The sequence below is a fragment of the Sinohyriopsis cumingii genome, chromosome 14 (genome assembly GCF_028554795.1).
Source record: "Sinohyriopsis cumingii isolate HCF-2022 chromosome 14, ASM2855479v2, whole genome shotgun sequence".
NCBI lineage: Eukaryota > Metazoa > Mollusca > Bivalvia > Unionida > Unionidae > Sinohyriopsis > Sinohyriopsis cumingii.
The window spans coordinates 12,140,927-12,153,554 of NC_142974.1; the positions used below are offsets into that span (position 1 = coordinate 12,140,927).

Genomic DNA, 12,628 nt, shown 5'->3' on the forward strand with positions numbered 1-12,628 from the left:
CTATAAGTTAGAATTTCAGTGACACAAAAAGAATAATGCCTATGTCAGGTCTTATGGTGGCTTCACTGGAATTCAGATTGGCCAAGATCATACAAGATGGTTCTATGACCCTGGGTTTCATCTTATAGCAGTATATCATACTATATCATACTATGTTACCAGGAACTGGGAAGAAAATGGATTAAAGTGAAGAGAACAAATTATCTTATCGATTCACAATAATGCAGGCTGTTGTAATTCTAGAAGAAGTGAACACATCACAATGCAGCAAATATAATTTCCAACTTTACATCACAAGCATAGTTTGAGGTTTTGACAAACACTGATTACCACTTTTGTACTGAACAGTAGAAAACAGTCACCGGTCAGACTACTATGATGCTAATAATGAAATGTGGCAACAAGTACCAACAAAATCATTGTCAGGTCTGGTAATGTACCTCTGTCTGAGTAGGTTTTGAATAAAAAATTGCAGACTGATAAAGCCTCTTTGTATAAATAACCAGTATATGAAAAGGAATGGACACCAATATATGCATCATAAAAGGGAATGGACTCCAACAGATTTATTTGAAAGGGAATGGACTCCAACAGATTTATTTGAAGGGAATGGACTCCAATGGATGTCTCCTAAAGGGAATGAACTCCAACAGATTTATTTGAAAGAGAATGGACTCCAAAAGATTTATTTGAAAGGGAATGGACTCCAATATATTTATCTGAAAGGGAATGGACTCCAACAGACTTATATGAAAGAGAATGGACTCCTATAGATTTAAAGGGAATGGACTCCAACTGATTTATTTGAAGGGAATGTACTCCAATGGATGTCTTTTAAAGTGAATGAACTCCAATAAATGTATCTTAAAGGGAATGGACTCCAACAGATGTATCTGAAAGGGAATGGATTCCATCTGATTCATTTGAAAGGGAATGGACTCCAATAGATGTATTTTAAAGGAATGGACTCCAACAGATATATCTGAAATAGAATTGACTCCAATAGATTTATCAGAAAGGGAGTGGGTTCCAACAGATGTTTCTAAAAGGGCATTGACTTCAATAGATTAATTTGAAGGGAATGGACTCCAATGGATGTCTCTTAAAGGGAATGAACTCCAATAGATTTATTTGAATGGAATGGACTTCCAACAGACGTATCTAAAAGGGCATTGACTTCAATAGATTTATTTGAAGGGAATGGACTCGAATGGATGTCTCTTAAAGGGAATGAACTCCAATAGATTTATTTGAAAGGGAATGGACTCCAACAGATTTATTTGAAAGGGAATGGACTGCAACAGATTTATTTGAAGGGAATGGACTCCAATGGATGTCTCCTAAAGGGAATGAACTCCAACAGATTTATTTGAAAGGGAATGGACTCCAACAGATGTATCTGAAAGATAATTGACTCCAACAGATTTATTTGAATGGAATGGACTTCAACAGATGTATCTAAAAGGGCATTGACTTCAATAGATTTATTTGAAGGGAATGGACTCCAATGGATGTCTCTTAAAGGGAATGAACTCCAATAGATTTTTTTGAAAGGGAATGGACTCCAATGGATGTCTCTTAAAGGGAATGAACTCCAATAGATTTATTAGAAAGGGAATGGGCTCCAACAGATTTATTTGAATGTAATGGACTCCAATGGATGTCTCTTAAAAGGAATGAACTCCAACAGATTTACCTGAAAGAGAATGGACTCCTATAGATGTATCTTAAAGGGAATGGACTAAATCTGATTCATTTGAAAGGGAATGGACTCCAATAGATGTATTTTAAAGGAATGGACTCCAATAGATTTATTTGAATGGAATGGACTCCAACACATGTATCTGAAAGGGAATTAACTTCAACAGATTAATTTGAAAGGGAATGGGCTCCAACAGATATATCTGAAATAGAATCGACTCCAATAGATTTATCTGAAAGGGAATGGGTTCCAATAGATGTATCTAAAAGGACATTAACTTCAATAGATTAATTTGAAATGGAATGGACTCCAACAGATGTATCTGAAAGGTAACTGACTCCAGTATATTTATTTGAATGGAATGGGTTCCAACTGATGTGCTTAAAAGGGAATAGACTCTCAACATATGTTGTGCTAGTTGTTTTTTTTTGTTGTTTTAGGGTTTAACGCCATTTTTCAGCACACGATAGGCTATACATGGCGGCCAGTATTAATGGTGGAGGAAGAACCCGGGAAAACCCCGGAAAGAACCACCGACCCACGAGAAGCTAATGGCAAGCTTTCTCACATACCCACATAGGCTGAATCCGAGACTCGAACCCACGCAGACAGTGGTGAGATGGCAGTGATCTGTAACGGAGAGCGTTTTAGACCACTCGGCCACTCGGGGCCCCTGTTGTGCTAGAAAAGTGAACTTCCATCAAAGAATTTTAATCTAGAAGAAGATCCAGCTTTGGATTATGCATACAGATTAAGAAAGGTGTGCTATAGATTAAGATGGATTAGGTCCATATAATATTATAAACCACAGAAAAAAGCGTCCTTATTAGAAGAAACATTGGCTTATATGCAAAGTACTACAAAGTATAAAGTAGATTGGCTTTCCAGAGCATTTCAATTATCTCTATGTAGTCAAACAAATGGGTGGCAGTCCCTTTACTTCTGGTGATTTACAAATAAGGGCTATGATAAATATATCACAATTGATGTTAATGATCAGATAAACCGAAGTCTATTTGCTCCAACATCAGAACTATGACCTGTATCATTATGATAATTCAAATTGGGTGATGACAGATCTGACCAAATTATAGTTACCGAAATGGACTCTTCTGTATTAAGATAAAAAAATAGGCAATAACAACGTTACCTACTTTTTTAGTGGCAAATAAATATGAAATGGCTACTGAAATTAACTTAGGAGCTACCAACATAACTGTAATAGATCTTGCAAAAGTCAGTATCAGATATACTCAAGTCTTCAAATGAGTCATGATCACTGAATTTCAATGTGTACAGTAGCACTGATAATGCACTAGATACATAAACTATTCATTGAAGATGGTGATAGACAATTTGACTAATTACAAGAAACTTTGTCATCAATAAATCTGAATTTCACCTGCATTAATGGGATGATGAAAAATGTTAGATGTAATGCTGAGGACCTGAAATCTAGACCACAGTGCCAACTATCAGATTTATTGTGGATTTTGACTGTACTGCAAACATCTACACCACAATATGGTGCTTTCTGAGCTGCTTTGGAGCATTCATTAATAATTGCTGGTTTGATGACAGGTAATCAACTATTACAGAATTTATGCAAAGGCCTAGACTGGCTTACTCACAAGGTTAAATGGCTCAAGTATTTGATTTGATCAGACAAGTACTTCCTTTAAAGCCTGGGGAAGCTAATAACATAGTAGAAAAACCAAGGTTTATTGGGTTTTGTGAATGGGGTATGATTACTGACAAATTACAGTGTACATCAGGTATGGAAAGAACCTTCAGGCAATACTCTGACAACAGATAGTGCATTTCAAATAGTTGTACTAGTCTGTATCAAACTGAGACAATCAATGACACACATCCCAACAGATCAATATCATCCATTAGTACATGTTGCTCCAGGTGCTTATCAACCAACAGACTTTGCCAATTATGTGAAAATTTATTAATTTACACCAGTAATAGTGCAATTACTTGCAGCAGGAATATCAGTTTAAAACTTAAAAACAGGCAGCAGCATATTAGATATGGATTCACCTGTTATGTTTGATAAAACAATTATCAACAATTAACCCTTTACTTCATGTAAGTTCATTTGGAAACCTCTACCCCATTCTCAAGGAAGTGCCTTTGGATGCCTGCTGTAAACATCAGCCATTGTGAGCTGGTTTTTGTAGAGCCACCATTGGGGAGAACCCTCTATTAGATATTACATATGTAGTCTTATGTTACATGGTTAGGCTCGAATAAACAGTAACACAAGAAAGAGTGAAAACAACAAATAAGAACTTACGGCCTTAAGAATCAAACCCAAAAATAATCCACGAATAAAATTGTATAAGTCCTAATAATAAAATGTTCTAACGAATTCAAGTTCGAGTCCCAACAAAGAATCCAAGATGGAAGGCAATGATGTATGCTGTATCCTGTTCAATGTTGTTGTCTACAGTTCCTTGTAGAAACACAATAAATAATCCTCTGGTTTTGGAAATCCAAATAAATTTTTTAGGAAATGTCTTTGTTCAAGAATTCTGTATGAGCACAAAAATATTTCCGGAGATACGAATTAATCTTTTAGAATCCAAATAATCTGAAGAAAACATGCAACTAAAAGAACTGGCTACAACAGAAGGAAATGACTTGACATCAAGCATTTTTAAGCCTAGACTGAGATCTCTCTCTCTAAGCATCACTATTAAAACTTAGTAATGCACAATTTTGGAAAGTGCAAAATCGAGGATCACGTGACCTTGATAGAAACCAATCATTTTACTCTGAGAAAAAAAGTTGTTTACTTCACTAAAAATAATTACAAGCCTAGGGTCACATATTCAATACAGTCTCAATCTCAACCTTATTATTCCCACAATAAAAATAAATTAAAAATAACGTGTTCACTGGGCAAATTATTCAGATTTCATTTACATATGGCATAAATGAATAAATTGTTACTTATTTATAGATACAGTCAGGCAGTAAGTCAAAAAATATAAATTTTAACTTTGTGACAGATAAACTGGTGTTAACAAGTATCACTAATGATGGGCAGCAGCATAAGACAAACAATATGTCAGGAACAAATATGGCAAAGTACAGGATTTGTGTATACTGTTTACTATACTATGCTGAGTGTGTGTGTGTGATTTGGAATTTTAATGTAGCTTTAATAATTTATCAGCCATATCGCTACGATGTCAGCAGTATGGCAGTTTTTAATATGATGTCTAGAACTGGGGCGTCATGTCGAAAACATGTAGCATGATGTCCCACCCAGTTACATTATCCAGAAACCAGGCCAACCAGTCCTAACACTAACCTCTTAATGCTGAGTGCCAAGCAAGACAGCTGTTAGTACCATTTTTATAAGTCTTTGGTATGACTCTGTCAGGGATTGAACCCATGACCTCCCGCATCCGAGTTGGACGCTCTAACTACTCAGCCACTGGAGTGGTCTATACTATGCAGCATCCAACAATATATAATATTTGCAAGTCCTGCATTTTGTTGTATTTGTCCTGGTATACTGCATGTTTTTTTGCTGCTGTCACTTCTAAACGTCATTAGCGCCAGCAGCTTCACAAGACATAGACAAAATATTTTTCAGTGCAAATTTTTAAGGCATATTCATTTGCATACACAATAAATATACAGACCCTTCAAAAATGCTTAGGTTCTCTTACGTGAAAAGCCTTATATGTTGTCAGTGGGCCCAAAGAAACACAGATGGACTTCACTTACTCACAATGGGCCCTAACTGGGCCTTGACACCTCATAATGGGCCTCAGCTGCACAACATACACCTAATATTTTTTGGTGGGCCTCAGATGTTCACAATGGTCCCTATTTCTTTTGCATTACACACTTACTGTTTTGTTGCGAAATCTCATGATATCAGACACTGAGCCCGCCCCACAATACTCCATCACAATCTGCAAGGGATAAAAGAAGATGATTATAAATAAGTTTGGCCTGGGTAGTTTGAGTAAAATTGGATCCATTATAAATTTCAGATGCTATATTTATCCCTGAATCATACGCTGCCAACTATACACAAAGCAGAAACAGATTTGACATTGCAGACAAGGATCACTGCCATTCTTTATACCTTCATTTAAACAACATAGATTCAGGTCTGAATGTGGATATGCAATCAAACTTGACTTTATTATGTTTTCAGTTTAGTTAAAAGGGTAAATTCAAAATTTGATTTGAAACACAGCATACGGTTTAAAACCATAACCATACTGTGAAGGATAATTTAGACGAATGTTCAGAGCTGCCTCTTTCTGAAAATGCACAAAGCTTACATTAAAAAAAATTGAGTTCCATATCTGCAAGTTGAACAGCATCAACAATAAATGAGAATTTACACAAAAAAGCCTTGAAAATTTCCTTTCTGACAAGTGATCCAATAACATTACAACAATCAATCGAATATCAATAACATTACAACAATCAATCAAATATCAATAACATTACAACAATCAATCAAATATCAATATCATTACAACAATCAATCGAATATCAATATCATTACAACAATCAATTGAATATCAATAACATTACAACAATCAATCAAATATCAATATCATTACAACAATCAATCAAATATCAATATCATTACAACAATCAATCGAATATCAATATCAGGTAATCTTACTGGGCAAGTGAATATATTGGAAGCCTTCAGCAAAATTATTGGACAATCAGCTTTGACATTACTGATTACATTACTTCAGCATGGTTGAAGCAATATATAAACTATTGGGAAAGCAACTCTAACATTATCGATTAGATTGCTACAACATTGCTGGAATAATCTGGAAGACGTGCAAATTATCAATCAACTCATATATATGGCACTCCCACTGTGGATTTATTAATTTCATCAATAAATATTCCATTTTCATTAATTAGTTGCTGTCAAGTCTGTCTACAGCAAGGTTTTCAAAAACATTTTTTTCTGCAACAACTGATTCAAAGTATGTAATGCAATAAATGAGAATATTCAATGTGGAAATTTAATAAATCCATCCTTCCATTTATAATCCTTCTATACTGGGATTTGAATTTCTAAACCCGGCAACAATTCTCATCTTAAACTGTTTGGGGTCACTGGAGTCATTATTTTTCCTCCCTGTATACTACTTAACAAATAAAAGCTTAGCAATATTTGCTGAACAGTTTATCTTCTCTTCTTGACATATTCTACTAATGATCCTCCATGTGCTCTGAGTTAGTCCTCAATCAAATAAACAAAAACAGTAAGAAATTTCTGTCAGCCAATGAAACTGATTGCCCCTTATCAATCTTTGGCAATGAGCACACTATTATGTAAGCTAGGAATGCATTTGATTCAGTCTAAAGTCACCCATAATGATCTTTTATCTTACTTCTTTTGGTCACAATGGAGGGAACTTTCTTGCACCAAAGACAACAAATAATGGGCAATGGCTAAAAGGGGCAGCCTAGAATGAACCCTGCATACAATATCAATTAGATTGCTGCAACATATTGGAAGCCATGTGCAAATTATTGAGCAATCAACTGCTAACATTAGTGATTTGATAACTGTAACATATTACACATGCAAATTATTGGCAATCAACTCTAACATTATTGATTGCTGAAACATAACGGAAAGATACTTGCAAATTATTAGACAATAAACTCTAATTAGATTACTGCAACACAGTCAAACTGTTGTAACTAGATTATGTACTCATCCAATGTCAACAATATGCTCAGCATAAAAGTTTTTAAGGATTCTTGTATGTCTGTTTGTAAATTACCCCCACTCCCAATCTGTATATTGTTAGATGTTGCTATGCCAGTGACTGGCATAAACTTAGTTAAATTAAGCTGGTTCTTACCCATAGATCGGTGTTTTTGAAGTAGCTGCCATAGTATTTAACAATGAAAGGGCTGTCACACTGTTGCATGATGGAGATTTCCTTGATAATTTCCTGAAGGTCTGTGTCCACAGGCACCTGCTTGATGGCAAGCACCTGCCCCGACTCCTTGTGGAGGGCCTTATATACACTGCCATAGGACCTGATTTACGAACAAAATCATCTTCAATAATTTTGTAAATAAAATCAAACTGTTACAAAAATAAAGATACAATTATTGAACTACAAATCACTGAGTGAGATTTTCACAAATAAAATACTGATGTTAGGAAGATAAATGAGCTTAACACTACGGTACTATGAACTTCAAATAGCAAAGTTTTTAAACTGCGACATGAAAGAGGGCACAGTGTAACATGAAAACATGTAACTTGAAAGAGGGCACAAAACTGTCAATTATATGCTGTACATGATGCAACTTATCTCCATGTGAAAATGTGGACTGTTGCTAGTGCAACTGATCTCCATGTGAAAATGTGGACTGTTGCTAGTGCAACTTATCTCCAGAAATTTCATTGATGAACTGGTAAAAATTATATTTACATTGCTTTGTTGAAGTCTTTATTTGAATCTTAAATAAGATTATTTGGATGATGTCAATCCCCATTAGAGAACGTGTGGATGATGATAAGTACAATAACCATTCATTACCCAGGCCACTATGCGAATATGGCATCGAGTACAGCACAACAACAAAATAAAAAAGCTGATTAATATATGATTAGGAACATACTACAAATCTTGATCCATAAAAAAACTTTAAAGATGTTTGAACAGCTGACAAAATAAACTGTGATAAATGTTATTTTAAATGCAAATGAAACTACTAAAAGTTAAAGTAACTCAAAAACAATTTATGAAGCTAAATCACATACATTTTTATTGTTAAAATTAGTTATGGTTTAAATTTCTCTTGCTCCTTAGACATACTCCTGTCTTAGTCAAGTTTTACTATAACTACACATCCAATTTATGCAAGCAAGAGACACATAAATGAAGCATGCATATGTGCTAGGAAGGTAATTTGCATGACTATGAAAATGAAAATAAAAATTATACTAAAAATATACAAGTCATCCATCATAACGACATCAATCATTAAATGCAAAACAGTAAATATTAACTGACTCAATACAGTGTATGGGCATAAATGTTAAAACAAAAAGCCGATATTACAAAATGTATTACAATGACAACACTGCATACATTCTGCATACATGTAATAAAAAAATAACTGCATCTATCCTATATATACTCGCTTACAAGTTGCATCCACTCATAATGCATAGATCATGCTGTTTTTTTTTTTTTTTATAGGAATAATCAACAGTTCAACCAACACAGACTGAGATCTGTCATTGCATCATGTAATGATTTGCAGCTGGTGTAAGTGAGTATAGAGAAAATTTCATGTTGCTGACCAATGTTGTGCTGAAGCTGTGTAAAACTATGGACTAAACAAACTACAATATTGGGCATGTGTATCGGCGTACTAACTTAGTGGTCAAGGATGATGAGCTGATGGTCAGTGAGAGATTGGCAATGATGGGAATATATGGGACTTAAAAAGAACCCCGTATCCCACAACAGCTGTCCTACATTTAATCTTATATTCTATTCTGTTTCCTATTGCACTGGTTTTAAAATTATAGTAGGTAGGATTTTTAACTGGATAAATGAAATGCACAAATTTTATTTAAACATTATTTATATTATAATGATTAGATATATAATAGACTAACGGCTTCAAGTACTGAGATAAAATGGCTCAATTAGATTTACAAACCAATTTCGGGAATTAAAAAAAACATTTATTTATAAATAATACATGATTATTGTGACAAGTTAAACTTTCAAATTTTAACAGACAGCTACAGAAGCCAAATCATGTTTAGTTGAAAGATGACAAAATACTGGCACTGAAAAATTCATTTTATGTTATTAAGAGATGTATTAAACTAAGCTTGTTCAATGTGGGATAGCTTAATATCATGTCAAACCACAACAAATTCTTGCTGTACTCTTTTTATAAATTACCATGAAAAATATGTAAACTTAATAAACTTACTACACAGCACATTTGCATGAATGTAATGTTGAATTTAACCTCAGCAATGACTGATCTTACCCTTCTCCAAGCTTGCCTAAAATGTCAAATACTTCCTCGGGGGACTTGGCGAGGTTTTCTTCACTGAGATGCTTTAGCGAGTCACAACTAAAAAAAAAGGCTTAGCTCAAAAACAGCGAGTAATAACTAAAGAATTAAAAACGGTTAGCTACAAAGCTCTAGCTCTATAACCAACATTACAAGTCATGTCAATTAGTCAATCTGCAGCCAATGATTTTCTGTACTGTGCAAAAGAAAACGGGTGGGGGGTTCCAGTACCTGTAATTGTATGACTGGTTTATTCTATCACTTCACCAATAAAGGATGAGAAACAAGGATGCAATAGCTAAGTGCCAGTCTACAATTACTGCAACATGCACAAAATAAAGAAAAGAGGGTAGTGCATAAGGATAATTTCTACTTTTCAATAAAACAATACAAAATAAGTTTTAGCTGCACTAAAACTGACATTTAGCTATTTCTTGTATCTGTTCAATGTGCAATTTTCATATTCACCAGCTTTTCCTTTTAAATCCAGTAGCCTGTTGAACAAGAATTCAGTGTTCTCACACGGAATGTAGTCGCGACAGATCAGTACTCATTATATAGATATGAAAGCCCTTCATGCTACGTCGCATTTTGTTCACATTCTGCCCAGTGGCTTTTCAGAGAATTTTCACATAATTGTTATTTTTAGTACTGGCAACCAAATTTGTAAATGCTGACGAACTCAAGATGGATACTGAACACTGAACACAGGTCTACAGCATAAACTCACTTGACCTAGTGATTTTTTTTTTACAGATTCAGTAACAGATCAGACTGTTTCTTCTTTCTTTTCTGGAGTTCGATCTTCTTTCTACACAAGAGTAAATCTGCTTTTTTGCAAATGTTTCTTTGTAGTTGGTACATAGTAGGTGAGTATGAAAATTATACACTGAACTCAGAGTAGTCATCACTAACCATTTGCTCAAATGAAGAAAAAATCCAGCAACAAATATGACATGCACACAGACAAATGATACAAAAAGCAGGTGCAAGATTTCAGTTTTTCATCAGTTTGGAATCACAAATGCAATTTTTTTAAAAAGAACATTAGAGTACCAGCATGAGTTATCACACAAAAGTACTGGCCTGAGGGATCACACAAGAGCACTGGCTTGATGGATCACACAAGAGTACTGGCCCAAGGGATCATTAGTGCTGGCCTGAGACCACACAAGAGTACTAGTATGATGGATCACACAAGAGTACTGGCCTAAGGGATCATTAGTGCTGGCCTGAGAGACCACACGAGAGTACTAGTATGATGGATCAAACAAGAGTTCTGTGCCATCCTGAGGATCACACCAGCACTATTCTGAGGGATTATAAAAGTATGCTTCTGAGGTAACACATGAGGTTTTAGTTGGACTAAACTGACATTTAGCTACTTCTTATGTCTGACAGAACACGTGTGTGTGTGTGTGTGAGATTAGGATTTTTAACGTAACTTTAACAATTTTTCAGTCAAATCGTTACGATGTCTGCAGTGTGGCAGTTTATAGTGATGTCTAGCACTGGGGCATCATGCCACAGACATGCAGCATAATGTCCCACTGAGTCACATTATCCTGACACCAAGCTGACCAGTCCTAACACTAAACCAATTAATGCTGAGCACCAAGCAAGGCAGCTATTAGTAAAAATTTTGTAAGTCTTTGGTATGACTCCGCCAGGGTTCGAACCCACGACATCCTGCATCCGAGACCGATGCTCTAACCACTAGGCCACCGGAGCGGTATGGGAACACGAGGTTTTAGTTGGACTAAACTGACATTTAGCTATTTTTTGTGTCTGAGGGAACACAAGAGCATTAGACTGATGAATCACATGAGTACCAGCCTAAGGGGAAAAAATGACTATAAATTATATGGTTCTTTGTTGTCCCCCTGATCTTTTTCTTAAAATGTATTTTTCATGTATGAGTGCCAACAGATTAAGTCATGGTTGCTCCTCAAGTACAATATTCATATTACATTATTGAAATGCACAATAATTTGAAAAAATATGTAATTCACTGTAAGGCTATCCCTTGTCAATGTGTCAGTTAGAGTCCATGACTACCATATGCATTTTGCACATTTGATATACCAGTTAAAATATAATGATTTAATTTTGATAATGGGGTCATTAGCGATGCCATGTTTTAACCAGAATTTAATTGTAATAATGTGTATAATATTGAGACAGAGTTGTATTTATCCAACAATATACCCATGCTTGTTAAACCCAAAACCATTCCTTTAGAAGTTGGGAAAATATTTACTAATGATATTTCCGTCTGACAATTTGCCCACTATTCATTTTTATGATAATGAATGTACTATTTATTTTTATATGATAATTAGCCCACTCTGTAATTGCCCTACTTAGCCCACTCTCTACTTGCCCAGGTTTCACTAAATTTCTCTTTGAAACAGATTTTAAGTTATCATGAATATGTTACTTCTGAAAACACTAAGAATTCTGTCAAAAACAGAGTTTGCTAAAGTGAAAATTATTCTTTGATTAAAAAAATGTGCAATTAAGAATAATGTAACTAATGAAGGAAAAAAAAAATCCTTGAACTTCACATAGTTAAAAACTAAATGCTTCTCAGGAAAACTAAATATATTCTGCAACATTCATTACTCCTGAATATTAGGCAACTAAATAACTAATTAACTAATTAACTAAACAAACATATAAGGATAAAAAAATCTAAGATTCAAATTGAGGTGTTTGATGCAAATGGACAATGGTCATATTATGGAATAAATACTTTCTCCCATTATTTCAAAATTTCCCGTTGCATGCAAATGATAATTAAAATACAATTTAACTCTAAAATTTGCCAGCTGTCAATGAATAACA

General features: G+C 34.7%; 1 protein-coding gene across 3 annotated transcripts in view; it reads right to left on the minus strand.

Moving 5' to 3' along the window:
* Positions 1–12,628, minus strand: part of LOC149783254 (serine/threonine-protein kinase 3-like) — an 82,042-nt gene that overhangs the window by 58,657 nt on the left and 10,757 nt on the right. For 2 of the 3 annotated variants that reach the window (XM_089931485.1, XM_089931484.1), the window contains 3 exons: positions 9,755–9,841; positions 7,588–7,768; positions 5,581–5,643 (listed from right to left, as the gene is read on the minus strand). In XM_089931485.1, the coding sequence (XP_089787611.1) occupies positions 5,581–5,643; positions 7,588–7,768; positions 9,755–9,841 (331 nt within the window). The remainder of the gene's footprint in view (positions 1–5,580; positions 5,644–7,587; positions 7,769–9,754; positions 9,842–12,628) is intronic. The other variant, XM_089931486.1, reaches the window with a different exon arrangement.